Source organism: Equus asinus, chromosome 16 (assembly GCF_041296235.1).
Source record: "Equus asinus isolate D_3611 breed Donkey chromosome 16, EquAss-T2T_v2, whole genome shotgun sequence".
NCBI lineage: Eukaryota > Metazoa > Chordata > Mammalia > Perissodactyla > Equidae > Equus > Equus asinus.
In genome coordinates, this window is record NC_091805.1 from 3275187 (window position 1) to 3295045 (window position 19859).

At 49.2% G+C, this 19859-nt stretch overlaps 1 protein-coding gene across 3 annotated transcripts in view; it reads left to right on the top strand.

Moving 5' to 3' along the window:
- ROR1 (receptor tyrosine kinase like orphan receptor 1) overlaps nucleotides 1–19859 on the top strand; it is a 356983-nt gene that overhangs the window by 225510 nt on the left and 111614 nt on the right. For all 3 annotated transcript variants that reach the window (XM_070486465.1, XM_044749031.2, XM_070486466.1), the window contains 2 exons: nucleotides 16459–16746; nucleotides 17400–17430. In XM_070486465.1, the coding sequence (XP_070342566.1) occupies nucleotides 16459–16746; nucleotides 17400–17430 (319 nt within the window). The remainder of the gene's footprint in view (nucleotides 1–16458; nucleotides 16747–17399; nucleotides 17431–19859) is intronic.

Below are 19859 nucleotides of genomic sequence, written 5' to 3' on the forward strand. Positions count from 1 at the left end.
GGATCAGCTGTCTGTTGCTAGGTAACCAACCACTCCAGACTTAATGCCTTCAAACAACGATCATTAATTATTATCTCCTGGTTCTGGGACTTGACTGGGCTAGCTGGATGGTTCTTGCTCAGGGTCTCTCATGGGCTTGCAGTCGGATAGTAGCTGGGCTGGGGTTATCTTGAAGCCTTTGTCATTCACATGTCTGGTGTCTGGGCTGAGAGCGCTCACACAGCTGGAGTTCTGAGGGAATCTCTCTCTCTCTCCGTGGACTGTCACATGGTGGCCTCAGTGCGACTGGACTGCTTACATGGCGGCTGATGGCTCCCGGAGAGACTGAGCCCAACCTAGCCTCAGAAGTCACCTTGCATCATGTCACTTCTCCAACATTCTGTTCCTCACACAGAGGCCCTCCCAGGTGTCAGGAAAGGGGGCAAGAGTGCGCGTTTTGATGAGAGGAGTGTCAAAGAATTTGCAGACGTTTTTCTGCATCTCTGCTCTGTGCTTCCTCACGTGTGGGGGATATGAAAGGCGATGAATACGTTGTCTCTGGCCTCAAGGAACTTGCGTTTGGTTTGGGAGCCATGGTTTTCAGCAGCTGCTAGTTTCTGGCCCTGCTGACAGCCACGTCCTTTCCCACTACATAGCCACGCCTCGCCACAGCCATGCACGGTGTTTGGAGAACGCGCACAGTGGCCCAGGAGTTAGTGTGGGCAAGCAGGCAGGGTCAGGGCTTCATTTTATCGTGAGATTCTCGTGTTAGGCACTCTGTAGGAATAGACAGAAGACTCCTATTTGGCCCCTGCCAAGAAAGAGGCAGAAATGTTTCTAGAAGTGTAACTTAAGGAAATAATACAAAAGGGAAAAAGGATTTAAGCATTATTTTTTGATTTGAGCAATAGGAGGGGGACTAAATATTCACCTATTGGGGAAATCCTTTCTTTGTGATCTCTGATGGAAGTCTGGCATCAGAGATCTGTGTCTGCTCTCCCCTGGATTTCTGAGGTCATACCTGCTTGGGGAGGAAGAAATAGGGGTACAAAATGGGAACCCCAGCAAACCCTCCACCTCATCACAGCTCCTTGTCAGCTCTGTCCTCTCCGCCCTGCTGGGTCAGCTCCGGCTGCCTGAAGCCCAGCTCTGGGCACAGGTGTCCGGGCTCAGCGTTGTGTGAGACGTACCCATGGCTGGCCCAATGAGGGGCAGAGTCCCTCCTCACTGTGGAGGTCTTTCCTCACCCTCGGCCCAACCTGTCTTTCCAGCCCTCTCGCCTACTAGTGATTCATCCATAATCTTCCCAAAAACCAAATGAGGATGACTTCTTCCGTGTCGCTCCCACTACTCTAGACACCCATGCCTTTGAGAGCTAGCTCAAGCCGTTCCTCGCACTACACAATGTCATCTCTTCCCTCTCCCGCTCCGGAAAGCAGACCCCTTAAAGCCGAGCCAGAGAGGTGCAAGTGGAGGGGCTGGGAGCTTCCCATGAGCCCGTCCTGCAAAAGCGTTCTCTAGAAACAAATTGTAGAGGTGTTATGTTAACATGATGCTTATTAAGACCGTGATGAAAAGATGCCCATGGCTACTCCAGGTGGTTGGAGATATGCGGTGCTGGTTTCGTTGTCACCGTGATTAGCAGATGCAGGTGATGTTTACCTTAGGCCTGGGCAGAGGGCTAGGATGTTAAACCCTTGCCATGTGCAGGGCACTCCTGCAGGATGAAGGACTCTCCTGCTCCACGTGTCAGCAATGCCCCGTTGAGGACCACAGTGACGTGAGGAAGCTCACCTCGGTCAGCAGATGCTGAGCAAGGGTGGTGTCTCGCGTGCCCCACTCTCCCCGACGATGGCATAGAGGCTGCCCTCTGGCCCCCATCCCTCCCTCCCAGGCCTGCTCTCTCTGATGCCAGCACGAGGCTCTCAGCCTCTGCTCTCCACGGGGCAACTGGAGCACGGCCCCCCTCCTCTCAAGCCGTCTCTCATTGCGACAGCTGGACATGCTCACCCCCTCCTGAGCAGAAAACAGCATTTTTTTCTTGTGTCTTCCCTTGTTCTGATTATTTTTATTGGTTTCTTTTCCATCAATATTTTGTGGGGAGAGGTGTGTCAGGTACCTCCCCAGGGCCCGCACTGGGGTTTAATAAGTATTTGCTTATTTTTCTTCTGTTTCCCCCTCCTCTCTACTCCTCCCCTCTTCCCTCTGCCTGTGCGTTCCAGCAAAAGGACAGGAAGTCAAGGTTTCTCTCGCCCTCCGCTCTGCTCTGGGTCTTACCCCTTCTGCCTGATAAAAGGCAGGGGACCGCCTGGCCCCTCTGCCCTCGCCTCCCAGTACCCCCGGCCTGCCCATGTTGGTCTCTCCTCCCCTCTCTCCCGAACTCCCTCCACACTCAACGTCCTGACCACACACTCAGCTTTGACTCTCACTCTGACTTGTACTTGCAAACTAGACCCCTGATATATCTCTCCCGCCCTTCAAGATCTTAAGGGGCTGCTCAAGGACAGAGGCCATATCTTCTCCTTCCTAAAAATCCTACTGATGGCTAAGTGTCTCCTTCCGCCGAGAAAGCTGGTTAAGTTTCCCGCTTCTAGGGTCCTCTATCACCTGAACATACTCAGATCAGACTCTGTCGTGGCTTCTTTAGCCCTTTGATTCCATAGTTGGGATGAGAGATTCTGGGCACAGGCACTTACATCCATTTGTCCGTTTATTCATCAAACATTCCATGCCTCTATCCATGGCAGGCCCAGGCTAGGTTTAAGGTGCTGGAACAATGAGAAAGGGGTGGTCAGATCCCCAGTGTTCAGTCTGTGTGTTTAATTGTGGCCTCTTGCTTCTAAGAACATAGTACCCAGTTCAGTTTTCATCTCTAGGTTGCTCAGTACTTTTCTGTTGCCTTGAAAAAGCAGTAGAGAGCAGATAATCTCTAATTTGTGGGGAATTTGGTTCAAAATTTGAGGGCAAGGGGCTGGCCTGGTGGTGCAGTGGTTAAGTGTGCATGTTCTGCTTTGGTGGCCCGGGGTTTACCGGTTCAGATTCCGGGTGCGGACGTGGCACCAATTGGCAAGCTATGCTGCGGGAGGCATCCCACATAGAAAGTAGAGGGAGATGGGTGGATGTTAGCTCAGGGCCAGTCTTCCTCAGCAAAAAGAGGAGGATTGGCAGCAGATGTTAGCTCAGGGCTAATCTTCCTCAAAAAATAAAAAATTTGAGGGCAAAATCACCCCATTCATAACAGAGAACAATCAGGTGACAGGGACTTCCGCATTGCACTGCCCTGCTAAAAGGAGATCTGAGGTGTGGCCAGGTGAGCAGATTCTCTCAAATTTTGAAATAACAAATCCTGCACAGTGAATGGAGAAGAGAGGAGAGAACGGTTTGTGTGCCTTTTCATGTTCCCTGAACCTTACGTTCTGGGAACACCTGAAACTGGAATGTCAGCCTCAGGGGACTGAGTTGGAATGCTGGCCCACGCACCAAGGGCTTCAGGTCCTGTTCACTCAAGATGTGACTCTAGGAAACTGAGACACTCTGTGTGGTCGCTATAGGAACAGAAATTCCTTGGCCAGAAGGGCAAACTTTTATTTTGAAAGCCCCGCAGGCTCCACTTAGAGCCATCAGGTGCTTGAGAACTTACGATGACTGGACAAGCCGCTGCCTCAGAGTCAGGCCAGGGTGGTGAATACGCAATGCCTTCATCTTTGAAGGCCCTGAATGTGGCGTGGTTCTTCCTTGCACAGGGCTCCCTAGCAGGGCTGAAAGCACAAATGTTGGCTTTGCACAAGGCAGAAGCGTCCACAGGCTTCCATAGCAAGATCAGGCGTCATGCTGACGCTGAGCATCTCCCATCCACGATATTGGAGTTGCAAGGATGACTTATGATGTGTTCTGTTTGCCTTGGCCCACAGCCCAAAGCAGAACCCTATCTCAGGCCTGGCCTTCTCGATACTATCTCCAGTCATTTAAAAAGTCATTACGCGGGCCCACTCATCCCGTCCCGCTAGAGTTAGGGTCTGTCAGTGTTTCACAAAGGTTTATGACTCAACCATAAAGGGGGAGGATGCATTCTTCAGGTTGCATGTGGCCTGCAGGACCTGAGCCCCAGAGTCAAAAGCTCTGCGTTTTTGTTGTTAAGCCAGAACCTCACTAAGTTATAGTCAAGCAAGGTAATAGCTGGTGGTTTTGCTGGTGTCCTTTAGTTTGGTTTTGCAGGGCTGGGAAAAGCTGCTAGTGATGCTTCGGAATGTAGGTGCACCCCATACCCGAAGAATTCTTAGGCGCATGGGTTTACGTATCATTCTAGCATTCAGCTGACGATGGGGGATTTAGTTTAAAAAAAATTGCCATTTTAAAGTTAGATTGGATGCAGACTTAGGGAGTCAGAAACAAGATTGGGACTATTTCCCTAAGATGCAGTGACAAGTTCTGAAGTGAATTTTAGTTAGAAGAGATTGATTTCTGTCAAAATCAAGTCATTGTTCTGATGATTGTGTGTTTCTGCTCATCATTTCTAAGTATTCTTATTATTTCCGAATTAAATGAAACATACACAAATGATAAACATGAAGTAACAAAATGATACTCCTAAATAATAAAAACGGTTGAAAAATTGCAGGAAAATAAATTGGATACTTAAATAAACCATGAAAGGCCACAGAAGTTCATAACTAGAAAAAAAAGTCGCTAGAGTAGCCTTGTTGGCGGCTGCCCGTGATCCCAACAGACGACCTGTGCCTGGAGGGAAAATAGGGGCGGGTAGAGACCACAGCATCTTGGCAAGAGGAGGAGGTGCCATCCCATGGATTCAGGGCAGCTGAGAGTAGGAGAAGGTTGTTAATGGCAGTAGGGTGTGGAATAGTAAATGGAGAGGGGACAAGTTGGGAGTGGCGGCAGGAGAAGGGTGTTAGATAGACCTGGGCTCCAGTCCCCATCCTAGGAACCCAGCCGTGCTAAAACCTCTGTCAGCATTGGTATCGTCCTTAAAATGGGGTTAGAAAAGCCTGCATCCATCCCCATGTTCTGGAAAGGATACCATGCAGTAGTGATATATAGAAAGGGCCTGATGGAATCAGTGCTCAACACCTGTTCACCTTTGTGAATTATAGCTGGGACCCAAGGCACTCTAGATGCTGGAGGCCAGCCACGCTCATTCGCTGTAGATCTTAACTACTTAAGAGGAAAATGCAGTTTCCCTGAACTTTTAAGTGTCTGTTTACATACATTTGGCCTCCTTATAAAAATGACCGATGCTTTACACAAGCCTCCAGGTAGCGAGGTTTCCTTAAACTCCTGTGCGTTGCTCCGTGCATTTACTGTGCTTCCTAAGGAAAGACCTATAAAGGCTGCTGTCTTTCCCCGTTAGTGCAGATTTATAGCGGGTTTTCCTCGAAGCGCACGTTTGCAGAACCACGTCTGATGGATGTGTGCTTCTCCCCAGAAAGGAGCCTCGTCACGGAGCGTGGGTTGTCTCTGGTCCTGTGGACACTCTTTACACCCACTCTTGATACTCTGAGGTCATTAGCCTGGGCTCAGCTGACGCGTTAGTACTTGAGCGCTTAAGAAGATGTCGGCCATTAGGCCAGGACCCGGCCCAGCACAGCCCTGCTTTCCTTTTGACCTTTAACCGTCATGCCTCCTGGTCTACAGTGGCCCTGGTCAGCCAGAAAATTGAGCCATCTCTGGACCTGACCTCTCTGGACCTGGACCTGGACTTAGGTCTGAATGCTGGCGAGTTCCGGGCAGAAGCTGGGTTGGGGACGTGGTTTCCCTCTGTCAGTAACGTGACCTTAGGCACCTTGCTTAATGCCTCGACCTTGCTTTCTCCTTCTGAGCAGCGGGCACTGTGGTGGGGAACCCTCCTGGAGGTTTTCGAGCAGTAAAAACCGGGTTTAGCAGGAAGCCAGGCAAGACTCATCGGCCGGGGAACGGTCGCTGTGCCATCTGACCCAGTATCCTCCCAGCTGACCGCACAGGAGAACCATTTGGGGAGCATCTAAAGGTGCTCCACCTGGGCTCCACGCAGCGGTGATTGGATTAGAATCCTTCGCGGGGAGACCCAGGTTTCGTGGTTTTTTTCATTCCCCAGGTGATAGTGATGTTCAGCGAGGGCTCAGACTCTCCGGCTCTAGCTTATTGGAGCCCGTGTGTGACTGCTTCTGATCCGCCAGAGACACTGTCTCACACCCCCACAACACCGTGGGCAAGTACAATCATTAACCCCACTTTACAGTCGAGGAAACTGAGGCTTGTAGACATTAAGTAACACGAGTGAGAGGTGGCGCTCAGCCAACACCACAGCCGGGTTCTTAGTTACCCCGGTGCGGTCCGTTAACACGGATGGCGCCCCGTGAGGCTCTCCTGTGGGGAATGAGATCCAGCCAGCGGGGTCACGCCGTGGTCGAGGGCTCCCTCCACCCCGTCCGCTTACCGACCTCCCGCTCCCCGTGCGTCCTGGCCTTCCCGGCAGCCCCACGTCAGATAACAAACTGCGGTTGTTCAGAAGTCCCCTGCTCTTTCCACTGATTTTTATTAAATGCAGCTTGTGGCTCCGACTCAAGAATGCGCAAGCCGATTTGGATTATGTTTGCATTGAGTTTATTAAGATAAAAAATATTTCCAGAGATAGTGAGTCAGAAGTATTTATGGTGAAGTGTGCTGAAAGTGAATGCAGGTTGATAGCGTGAACAGAATGTTCTCTCAAAGTCAAATGCGATGACCTGACGGTGTTTGGCAGCCTCACGTTATGTTTAGCTAAGCATTTTATTTCATGTCCGGAGCCTCCTCCCCCTTTGAAAAGGATCGGCCCTGGAGGAGCCCGGGATTTTGGTGTGTGCCTCTTGGATACGGAGACCCAGGCCCTGAACCTAACCGTGGCAGGTCCCCGGCTGACTGCTGGGTTTCCATGGCAAAGGACTGTTAGGCTTTTTATATCTCGGTTCCTCTCCCCTGTCAAAATGGGCCTCTCACTCTGGGCCCCGCCCTGAGCGGGGTGGGAGGGCACTTTGAAATTAAGTAATAAATGTTGGGAGGGATTTCTGAATGTGACATCTTGTCAGTCAGGCAGGTAATAGATGGGGTGTCTCCAGAGCTCATTTGCCCAAAATACTCTCGAGCCTTCCATTTCCTTAATCAACCAGCATTTATTAAATGCCTGCGAAGTTCACAGTAACACATGGAGTGCTGGGGGGAATACGAAAATGAATAAAAGAGGAAATAGTCTCAATTCCCACAGAGCCCATAAACTGACTTCTTTTTTCTCGCAGTTCACTTTTTAAATTGATTATGGGTCACTGCGAACGATGCCTGTGCTGTATTTAAAAAGCTCCTTCTTGGTGATGACTTCCAGTTATGACCTAAGTAACCAGTAGTGATCTTCTTCTCAGTGCCAGTGGGCATTGTCTCATGCTGGATGGACTCGTAAAAAGGGCAAGAATATTCCGTAGTCCCGGTTAGCGGTGGGTGTGGGACAGTGAAAGACTACGGTCTGTGTTTATTAGGAAGTGGTACATGGGTGAATAATGTGGTCTCTTGTGCCCAAAGGTCTGGGTTTGAGTCCTGGCTCTGCCGCTTTCCAGCTGTGTGACTTCGGGCAATGCCTTAACCTCTCTGTGTCTCATTTCCTTCTCTCTAACACGAGGGTAATAACAGCGTCCACCTCGCAGGACTGTTTTCAAGACTAAGTTAATGTGTGTAAGGTGCTTAGAATGCTGCCTGGCACCCTGTAAACGCTCACAAGTTAGCTGTGATCACACTCCTACGAGTAATGGGGAGAATGGTGGCACGAGAAGAGTCATTTTCCAACATTATAAAAAAATATCAAATCCTTTTTTATTCAGAGCCCCAAACGTTTGCCCACCCAGATCTACCACCATCACTTAGGATTGCCCCCACATCCCAAGCTGCTTATTCAGAAATAGAGAACAGGTCAGACCAGCCTCTCTCTGGTTTCTGGTGCTCAGACCCTGAGCTAAACCATTTTGTTCCGAGAGCCTCGCACCGGCCCAGATCCCAGGAGGGCTGCAGAGGAGGCTGTGGAGTGGGGTGGAAGGAGCACTGAGCTGGGACGGTTCTGGGTGGGGCTTTAAGTCTCTGGAACTGCAGTTTATCCCCCTGGATTGTTAAAAGCAATGGTGGGCAAAGGGCCTGGGGCCTTGGCGTGAACTGAGACGGTGGCACCAAGGGGCACTGGAAGGCCTCGCATTCTCCACCACCTGCGCTTGTAGTTAAAAAGAAAGCCAATTGCACTTAAGAATGTCTTCAATGAAGCAGTAAAAATTAACTTAATTAGATCTTGACTGTTGGGTACATATCTTTTTAATATTCCCTGTGGCAGAGGGGGAGGTCTGCGTCAGCTCTCCTGCTGAACGCTGACGTGCTGTGGTCGTCACAGAGGGGAGCGCTAGAGTGGGGAGCTGAACCAGCCACTTAGTCCCTTGAAGGAGTGACTGACAGTCAAACTATGGTTAGTGGTGATGGAAAATGAACAAAATGAGCCTGCCACTTCAAGGGATCAGAATATGGTATTGGTTGCCAATAATAAGTTTTGAGCTTTCAAGCAAAAGTTAAAATTTGGGGGGGCTGGCCCGGTGGCACAGTGGTTAAGTTTGCATACTCCGCTTTGGCGGCCCAGGGTTTGCGGGTTCGGATCCTGGGTGTGGACAGACCACCACTTGTCAAGCCATGCTGTGGAAGGCGTCCCACGTATAAAGTAGAGGAAGTTGGGCACAGATGTTAGCTCAGGGCCAGTCTTCCTCCAAAAAAAAAAATTAAAATTTTGGAAAACTTGTAGCCACCACCGTGAGCTTGACAGTTTTCCAGTCTTTATGCATGAGATTGGTGGTGCTATTAAGGAAAATGACTTTTCCATGTTATATACTTAGATGTGTCCACCTTTGGAAGGTCTCGGTAACTCAGTGAACGAATGTTTCCTGAGTGGGAAATGCATGGCGTTAGAAAATCTTAGGTGGGGAACAGATCCGTTCAAAGTGCCAGATAAACCAACCTATTTTAATGTAACAGATTTTGAAAAGTTAATTGATATGGTTTCAGATTTTATCACAACTAACCTTTCAGAAACTACCACTTGTCAAATTTAGATGTAGTGTCAAAGCAGGGTATCCTAAATTATGTGAAAAGGCTGTTATAATAGCCCTCCCTTTTCTGACTGTGTGAGGCCAGGCTTTCTTCATATACATTAACCGAAACAATGTATCTGAACAGATTGCTGACTTCACGCTGTCTGCTCTGAAGCAAACCAGTAGATTTACTGTACAGAACAATGGCACTCTTTGCACTATTTGTGCGTCTGTGTAGAAAAGTAGTTAGCTTTCACTAAACTGTGTTATTTATGCTAACCAGTAATGAGATTCTTATTTATTTTTAAATAAATTAGTAGACAAATATTTTACAACTTTCTCTTTGGGGTCCTCAGCATTTTAAAGAGAGAACAAGGGTCCTAAAACCAAAAAATTTGAGAACTTCTGTCCTAGAACATGGACTCCGGAGTCAAATTAATTTTTTTTTAAGCTTTGTTTTTCTTTAGAGCAGTTTTAGGTTCACAGCAAGATTGAGAGGAAGGCACAGAGATTTCCCATATACCACCTGCCCCCACACATGCATAGCCTCCCCCTTTATCATCATCCCCACCAGAGTGGGACATCTGTTACAACTGGTGAGCTTGCAGTGACGTGTCATTATCACCCAGAGTCCATATATGGCTCGTGCTTGGTGTTGCACACTCTGTGGGTTTAGGCAAGTGTATACTGGCATGGATCCTCCGTCACAGTATCACACAGAGTATCTTCATTGCTGTACAAACCCTCCATGCTCTGCCTGTTCACCCCTCCCCCACCTCCCAGCCCCCACATCCCTGGTAACCACTGACCTTTTTACTGTCTCTATAGTTTTGCCTTTTCCAGAATGTCATACAGGTGGAATCATGCAGTGTGTACCTTTTCACATTAGCTTCTTTCACTTAGTAATGTGCATTTAAGGCTTGATAGCTCATTTCCTTTTACTGCTGAATGATGTTTCATTGTCTGGATGGACCACAGTTTATCCATTTACCTCCTGAAGGGCATCTTGGTGGCTTCCAGGTTATGAATAAAGGTACCAACATCTTTGTGCAGGGTTTTGTGTGGACATAAGTTTTCGACTCCTTTGGGTAAATATCAAGGAGTAAGGTTGCTGTATCGTATGGTAAGAGGATGTTGAGTTTTGTAAGCAACTGCCAAACCATCTCCCAAAGGGGCTGTACCATTTTGCATTCCCGCCAGCAGTGAATGGGAGTTCTCAGTGCTCCACGTCCGCGTCAACATTTGGTGGTGTCAATGTTTTGGATTTTGGCCATTCTAACAGGTGGGTAGTGGTATCTCATTGTTTAATTTGCATTTCTTGACGACATGATGTGGAGCATCTTTTCATATGCTTATTTGCCCTTGTTATATCTTCTTTGGTGAGGTATCTGTTGAAATCTTGGCCAATTTTTAGTTGAGTTGTTTTCTTATTGTTGAGTTTTAAGGAGTCTTTGTATATTTAGGATAACAGTCTTTTATCGGATATGTCTTTTGCAAATATTTTCTGCCAGTCTGTGACTTGTCTTCTCCTTCTCTTGACGTTGCCTTTTGCAGAGCAGAAGTTTTCAATTTTGATGAGGTCCAGCTTATCAATTCTTTCTTTCATGGATCATGTCTTTGGTGTTGTAGCTAAAAAGTTTTGACCACGTTTAGGATCATCTAGGTTTTCTCCTTAGTTATCTTCCAGGAGTTTTCTAGTTTTGCATTTTACATTTAGGTCTGTGATCCATTCTGAGTTAATTTTTGTGAGGAGTGTAAGGTCTTTTGCATGTGGACGTCCAGTTGTTCCAGCACCATTAGTTGACAAGACTCTCTTTGTTTCTTTGTGTTGCCTTTGCTCCTTTGTCAGAGATCAGTTGACCATAAATACAGTCTATGTGGGTCTATTTCTGGGCTCTCTGTATTCTGTTTCATGGATCTATCTGTCTGTTCTTTTGCAGTACCACACTGTCTTGATTACTGTAGCTGTAACAAGCCTTGAAGTCAGGTGGTGTCAATCTCCAACTTTGTTCTTCTCTTTCAATGTTGCGTTGACTATCCTGGGTGTTTTTCCTCTTCATATAAACTTTAGAATCAGTTTATCAATATCCATGGAATAAGTTGCTGGGATTTTGATTGAGATTGCATTGAATCAATAATTTGTTTTGAGTCTCACTTCCACTTACAGTCTGTGTGATCTTGGACAGCTTTCATACCCTCTCTGTGCCTTAGGTTTCTCATGTGTAAAATAGGGATAATAGTAATAGTTTGTAAAAACACCTGCCATGGGAATAAGTACCATTTTGGTGTTAGCTATTATCATTGTCACTACTGTATCATCATCATCGTTGTCATTGTCACCATCATCACTGGTCATAGTACCACTGGGAGACATAGTTCGTTTGGGGACACAGAGCTGGTGGTGGAGTCTGCAGAATTGGAATTTTTTTTGTTTCTCAAAACCAGATTATACCCCACCTCCAATGCGCCAGTCTCCCTTCTCAACATTTGTGGTTTAGGGAAGAGGGAAAGAAGCCTGAGAAAGCTCCCACAGCTCGAGCACATGCCGTCAGAGGGACTGGATCAGGCCCCCGAGAGAGTACGGCTGGCAGGTGGGCGTGAGGAGCCAGATCCGGTGTCTGGCACTCACGCTCAGTCGGTACGTGCTGTCTGCCGTGCGGGGCCTTGGCGACTGCCTGGGTGGAAACGTGCCCTGTTCCGGGAGGAGCAGACCCCACAGGCCCACATAAGAGACGGTGAACCCACAGCCCAGGAGGCAGAGGGGCCGCCCGATGCGCGGCCGGCTGGAGGCAGAACCAGCATCTGTCCGCTGTCAGACGACCTCCCACCGGGACGCCCAGTGTTCCCTAAAAGGAACAACTAGGCTGGACCTGCAATGGTCGCACGAGGCTTTGCGTGCCGGGAAGAGAGTGGGTCCCCCAGTGTGGCCCATGCGGCTGCTGCAGAAGAGCCGGCTGGTTCTGGGATGAGAGTGGGTCGTGGCCGGGGGCTCGTTGACAACAGGACCGACAGCAGTGACACACATGCGCTTTCATCTTATTCTATTCCAGCCACGAAATGCTGTCCTGTTGTTTAGGCCAAGTGTTGTTCTGACGCTTCCAGTCCTTGCCAAACTGAGACCAAACCATCTCCTTCCTACGTGAGCTGCCGCAGGTGGCTAACAAATTCGAACATTGCTCTTTATCAGTAAAAAGTTAAAACTGCGTCCCCTGTGTTTGTGGCAAGGCTCCTTTTGCAGGAAACACAAAGCCTTGTTTACGTTTCCTTTGCCCTCTGGAAATGCTCCGCCTGGGCCAGCTCCCGCTCTGATTTCAGGACGCCGTCACCCTCGCTGTGTTTTCAGGCGAATGTGATTCAGTGCTTCACGGAGAGCCTGCACCGTGTTCCCTCCGGGATCGCGGGCGAGGGGCCTCGGCCCTCAGGTCTCCTGTCCTGCAAAGTCAGGACTGCACGCGGCCGGGAAACTAACCAGTTGGATGGAGTTGTCATTCACCCCATTTAGGAATGAGGTATTTGTGAGGAAAAGAAAAGGAAAAAATAGCTGATACAGTCACAGAAACACTCACACACTGCCTGCTGTGTGCCAGACCCTGTCCAGAGCACCTTCCGTGTATCACTTCACCTCGTCCTCACAGTAGCACTGTGAAGAAGATACAGTTACTCTACTAATTTCGCAGATAACAAAAAGGACACAGAGAGGTTAAATAACTTGCCCAAGGCCACACAGCTGATAAGCAGCAGAACCAGGACGTGAATTGAGGCTTTCTGGCTCCAGCGTCCTGAGAGTTGGTTTTGTACAGTGCATCTGCCGAGACTAATTTGTTTCCAGTAAATTTGTACACCTTCAGAGTAAAGTTGAAATACTCACCCAGTTACACAGCTCTCTGTCTCTTGGCTAGTCTGTGTTCCTAGAAGAAAAATCTGGAGGCACTGTGTGTCTGTGATTGTGGAATCAAGCAGAGTAACCTGGGTTTGGAGGCAGAAAATGTAGTAGAAAAGTTCCTGCTTTCCTTTCTGTATGCCATGTGGGCTCAGCCACAAAGCTGGCTGGGACTTAAGCAGTAACCACCTGGGGGAGAACACCAGAGAGACAGGAGAAGTGACCTCGTTCTTGACTGAATCTCTGCGGGTCATGTCAGCCCCAAGGGTGGCCCGGCACTGTCATCCTGGCCCCCGGGGGTGGGCTTCATGGTAGCTGGCTTCCGTATTGAAAGCAGGTGGAAATCTGGGAGAGGGATGCCAGGCTGTGGGAGTTCCTGAGGGGTGACACCCCCTGCCACCTGCTGACTCTGTCTGTCACGGTTCCATGGGGACCCCTCCAACTCAAAGCTGGACCCACACTGCTGAAGGACAGGAAACAGGATGTGGCCTCAAGAGGAAGGGTCTGCCATGGCACAGGCAGGGGATGCGGGATCCCAGCCTCCAGGGCAGGCGAGTGACTGGCCCCCGGAGGGAAACCAGAAGCCAGCCAGAACACATGGCTAAAGCCTAGACCCGTTAACCAGACAGCCCTGGCTGGAGTCAGGGCCTGATCACAGCCCTATGGGTATGTGTGTCCTGCGTGCACCATGGTTTAGGGAAGAAATTCTGACTCTCACCCTGCCCCTCAGCGGGGCTCAGCTCCCGAAGCGGTCTGGTAGGATGGAAAGAGCTGGGTTTGGGGGCCAGAGAGCTCTGAATTGGAGCTCAGCTCAGCCACAAGGCCTCGCACGGGTCACCTGACCTCACTGACCCTAGGTCTCGTCCGTGTACAGCAGCCGTAGCGGTTCCTCCCTCCTGGGTTATCGTGCAGGTAGATACCACGGCAGAGCCCCTGATGCACAGGACTGACACGCCACCTGTTCTGACCACTGGGCTGGCCAGCTGGCTCCGCTGGACCCTGTTCTGGCATTTGGCTGAGCTTGAGGATCGAAGGCCGTTAGTGCTGGAAGCTTTGGGCACAACGTAAACTTCCTGTGTGACCACAGGGCGAGTGAGCTCATCTCTGAGACACGACCGCCTTGTCTGCAGCTGGGGACCATGATGATGAATGTGCTTTGCTATTTCTCCAGGTCCATAGAGGGTAACAGGAGGTGTTAGATGGAAGTGGTTGTTGTTATAAAAATAATAGTAATAACACTGATTAATATTTTTGAGGGCTTATTTTTTGACAAACGCTAGTTTTAAGAGCTTCCCACGTCTCCCCCCGATTTAATTTTAATCCTCTAACAGCTTTGCCAGGTAGAATCCTGTTTATCATTCCTGTTTTTCAGTTAGTTAAACTGAGGTACAGAGAGGTTAAGTAATTTGCAAAAGGTCACACAGGTGGGTGGAGGCAGACCTGGGATTCAAACCTGGTGAATCCAATTCCAGAACCTGCCCAGTGGAGTCATGATGACTGTGCTCATATTGGCCTCCCTGTTTCCATGTTTCTTTCCCACAGAGGTGTCTAGTTGGCCATTCTCTAGGTCTAAGTTAGGGCTGTAAGCCGTGGTAATAGCTCCCAGAAGGCACCTGTGAGTTAGTCTCTCCACTCTCTAGGTCCCTCAGACGCCTTAGGACATGCATGCTTGGATCTGTGAGCAGACACACCCGTGGGCTGAGTGTGTGTGTAGGTGGATTATAGAAACATGTGCAGAGACGTCGGAATAGGAAAGTGGAGAAGCAGGCACACGTGCAATCAGCGATGGGCTCGTGGTTCTGCCGTGAAGGTGACTATTATTCATTGGCTCACGTGAGATGAACAGTATCCTTGTGGTAACACAGTGAGTGATGGTCGTGCTCACTCTGTTTTCTACCACACGCACCATAAATGCCGTTCACACCTATGACGCACTCACGCGGGGCTGCCCAGATTTTGACAGCAGGTCTCCCTAATATTTTTGTGGAAAGAGAAGCAAATAATTAATTGTTTATTTTTAGCATTTATGAAAGCATTTTACAGGCTTTTGGGTGGTTAAATTAGCTAGTTTAGGTATCTCAAGAAAAGGTTGTTTTTCTACAAAGTGCCATTAAACTCAACAAATTTGCTATGTTCTGCCTATGCTGTCCAATGTGGTAGCTTCTAGCCACATGTGGCTGTTTAAATTTAAAATTAAACGTTCAGTGCCTCAGCCACTCTAGCCATATTTCATGTGCTCGGTAGCTCAGCCTGTGGCTAGTGGTGACCACGTAGACAATGCAGATTATAGAACATTTCCACCATCACTAGACGGTGGAAGGTGGGATACACTCAGGATGCAGTGATGACCAGAACATTCTAGATGCCTGCCCTTATAGGCTTCTGGTCATGCAGAGAAGATAGTGCTTTAACAAGCCATCCAGGTTGGGGGCCAAGGCAGGACAGAGGGCAATGGGAGGGTATTGCAGGGGAATCTATGCAAGGATGGGGGTCAGGGAACATGGAATTGAAGAAAATGCCATATACGTGAATAACAGACCAATTTAAAAAATGTATTGAACTTAATTTTTAATAATTAAAACAAACATACAGTGCGATTCCCTTTATATGAGATTTAGAGCAGGCAGAGTTAGTCTGTGAGGATAGAATCAGAGCTGTGGTTGCCTGGAATGGGGGTGGGGGAGTGGATGTAGTGGGATTGACTACAGAGGATCTCGGGGTACTTTCTGGGATGTTGATGATGTCCTATATCTTGATCAGGGCATCGTTTTCGTGGGTATGTGCATTTGTTCGTACTCATGGAACTGTGTCACTAAGATCGGTACGTTTGCTAGAAGGTAAATTGTATCTCAATTAAAATTGAACACATAGAATTCTATATTGTAACGGGTTATGGTTGCTGGGAATGACACTCTGGAAATCCTCATTGCGTCCTCCTGTGTCTGCCAGTGCCCCTGCCTTCATAATCCTCACCTCATCACCATCCAGAAGACTGCCAGCTCCTTCCTGACCTCATGCCATGTGGATAGAAATATGTTCCTCCCGCCCTTCCAGTTGTCCATACTTTCTTTACCAAAAGTGGACCAGCTGGAAGGATCTTTGTCAGAATGTTAAGAATGGTGCCATTTTGGGGTGGGAAGATTTGAGGTGAATTTTCTTTTTCTTCAGTGTTATTTGAGTCTGTCACAAAGAGCATGATTTTTTGGTAATACTCTGAAACACAAAAGCTCATTGTCTTGGCGTAGAAAGTACATTTCTCCAGGGGTACTAATCGTCATTTGGAACTTTGGGTTTTATACTGTGGTTAGTAACAAACTCCCTTCAGGCAGCGGGCTCTGTGTGCGACTGTTTGGTCGTCAAGGGGGCTCGTAAATGTGTGATTTCATGCCTTGTCCGCCTCCCCCATGTGCTCCTGTCCCATCTTTCTATGATCCTGGGGCACGCTGGAGTGGGTCTGGGGTGATGGAGGCGCTGTCCAGCTGTCCGCCCCTCTCACCTGCCTCCTTGGCCCTGTGCTCACAGATTCTTTCCTGACGCTCGATGAACCCATGAACAACATCACCACGTCCCTGGGGCAGACGGCTGAGCTGCACTGCAGAGTCTCTGGGAACCCACCGCCCACCATCCGCTGGTTTAAGAACGACGCGCCTGTGGTCCAGGAGCCCCGGAGGATCTCCTTTCGGGCAACCAACTACGGGTCTCGGCTGCGGATTAGAAACCTCGACACCACAGACACGGGCTACTTCCAGTGTGTGGCCACGAATGGCAAGAAGGTGGTCTCCACCACTGGAGTCTTGTTCGTCAAGTTTGGTAAGCAGACTCCTCTGGGGGCAGCCTGTGTCCCTCCGCCTCCATGGGGGAGTGGAGGGAGGGAACAAGCACATCGGAGACTTTCTCAGGTGTATGGTGCCCAGCAGCCTAAAGCTGGTGCACTTGCACCCACTTTTTGCAAATGAATAAACCGAGGCCCGGGAGTTGGGTACCTTGCTCAGGGCTGCCCCTGAGCTAGTCAACAGCAGAGCAGGGGTGCAGTGTGGACCTGTCTGTGCCTGCAGCCCTGCTCTTAGCCCCCAGGCCAGGGAGACAGAAGACGGGGAGAGTCCCAGCGTGCCTGCCCGCTTCTGCCCTGTTGCCGTCAGGACACTGCTGTCGCATCAGTGTCCACGCAGCCACTTGGCTCCCCCTGGAACCGCCCTGTGCAGTGTGAGCGTGCCTGCCATCTTGACTCACGTTTCAGCTTCTTGTTTTAGGGTTTTTTGGCCCTGAGCTGTGGAGGTTGGCAGGTTCTCACCAGTGTGCTTTTTGTAGAGGTGGTTTGGAGGAACTGAAGCAAAATAATAAATCTCAGAAAAATAAATATCCCCCTGGGGTGGTTCAGAACTTTAATCTGCAATGACTATACCCTGGCTCGCCCTCCGATAGCCCAGACTGACCGTGCCTTTGTTTTCCTTTCATTTCTTCAGGCCCCCCGCCCACCGCGAGTCCAGGATCCTCGTAAGTACTTTTATCTCCTTGCTTGTCACTTCTAAGCGTTTCTCCAGAGGTTTCTAGGGCAAGGCGGTATTGTCCTCTACTTGGGCCAGAACACTGTTTCCAGATTTCATTCCATCTTGCTCCTTGGACATGAAGATGCTCGGGAGACCAGCGTTGGCGGTCATCTCAGCGTGGTAACCTTGATTGCGAATGATCAAAGCAAAGACCTACTTATATTTACTATTTTAAAATTAACATTTGACCAAACAATGGGTTTGATCAAATCAAAAAAAATTAAAACAGTGCTGGCTCAGTGACCTGTCCTCTAGCTTCCAGCTTCAAAAGTTCTGATCTACATTTCTGCAGCATTTCTGGCACTTTAGTTACTAAACAGGTCAACAATTAGCTGATCACTTTATTTTTATTCCCTTGAAAGAACTCAGAGGCAGAAGTTCTGACTTCTGAAAGGACACGAAAGCCCACTGCCTGGATTGAGAGCTACGTGGAAGTTCGATTCATTTCCAGCCCCTTGTTACGGAGTCTACATAGCCAGCTTCTTTAACTGACACTACTGTTGACGTGTTTGTCCTTTATTCTGGCTAAGGATCTCTTCTGTTGCTCTAGGAGCATCCACTTGGGGCATTTTTCTTTATGTATATTTTTATTTGCATTTATTAAAATCTTTGCTCTGCAAGAAAATATATTCCATGTTTTGTAGACTTCCAAAGAAAAATTCCCCGGGCTCTGCCAGGAGAGCATCACAATGTCTGACATAGACGTGCCGTGCCCCAGGGCCCGCGGAACGGCCACTTAACGTGCTCTAATCCCCTCTATGCCTCTTAATTACAGTGTGGGATATTTTAATATGTTTGTGTGTGCCCGGAGGCCCCAGGGCCCCAATCCCAGTAATAAAACAGGTAGTGGGTAAATATAAACACTGGCCTTCAGCCCCACCGTTTGCTATCTCATCAGCCAGTTAAAGGCTGTCACAGTCTTTAAAATCCCCAAAGTGTTGATGGCATTCCACTTGCCCAGGGAGAAAATGCTGATTGATCTTAAAACAGGTCGGAAGTTTGGTCCCTCTGCCTTGCATTCCGTGAAGTTAATCTTTTTTTTTTAGTGATCTCTCTACTGGTTGATAATTGGAATCCTTTTGAAGTCTTATTTAAACAAAGATGAAAACTTCTGTTACTTCCTGTAAAAATTCCTCCCACCTAGTCCCTTATTTGTTCCTATTAATCGGTGTTTCAAATGTGGCTGATAATCTGTACCCCGGGTGATTAATGTGGTTCACTAATCTGCCTTTCCTATTAAGCGCTGGGCTGTTGACTTTCTGCCTGTTGTGTTTGCAACAGAGTTCTTTTTTTATTATTGAAATTATTTTTAAACACTTGTGCGTCCTTGCTTCTCGAGGTTTACGTTCTTTCTTGGCTGTCCCCTTTCTGATGAGCCCAGTGTGCCTCTCCCATGGGTTTTGGTTTTGTACCGAGGTCGGGTGCCCCTTTCGTGAGCTGAGGTCTGTGGAGAGGGCACTGAAGTTCCCTGAGGATGCTCAGCCACGGGGGAAGCTGTCCTTGGAGACAGGCTCCTCTGCTTCACGTTAGCCGCCGATTATCCATCACGTTAGTGGGCAATAGTGTATCGTGTGCAGTTGCCATGTTTGCATGGAGCGAGCTACGATAAAATGCAGTCAGAGCTGGAAATCCCCCGGGGCCTTGTGCACTTCAATCTTCGTCCTCTTTTTGGCATTGCTGGTTGGCATTTTGATACCCATCCTTCTCTTTCCCTTGGAAACCGGTGCCATGTCCTACTTTTTTCTCCTTTCTCATGTGCCTCCACCCACCCCTGTCTCTGAGAGTTCGTCTTCTCCTCCGACTGACTCCTGGATAGAGCCCTAGCTCCCCTCCCTAGCCTCATAGCCCCCAAGGAGCAGCCGAGACCCCCTCCAAGGGGACAGGTGGACGTAACAAAGTCACAGCCAGGGGGAGTGTCCCAGCATTGGGGTGGCCCTGAAAGCCTTTTCTGAGGTGAGTGACATGCAGAGACGGCCTGCTGTGTTTACTGGGGGTGGCACAGCAGAGTTACTGCAGAGACCTTGGCTGGAGGTCCATGATGCACCCCAACGTCGGGCAGCACGTGGGTCAGGTGTGTGAAGTGCGGAGAGCCTGGCGCTGTCTGAGGCTCGGGATCCACAGCTCCCAACTGGCACGGGCTCACGGAGCCCTGGGACTGTGGCCCAGGAAGGCAGAGCCTTGAGTCACTTGTCCCTGCCTCTGGGGACCGCATCGGGTTTCCACAGGCAGCCTACAGGAGGACGGCTCCTGGTGGCAGGGGCAGGTTTGAGGTTTTGGTTTGGCTCCTGTGCATGCTTCAAGCCTGGCTTCCCGTCACTGCTGGGTCCTGGCCCACCTCTGATGACGGCCGGGCATAAGTGCAAGTGGGGGCCGGTC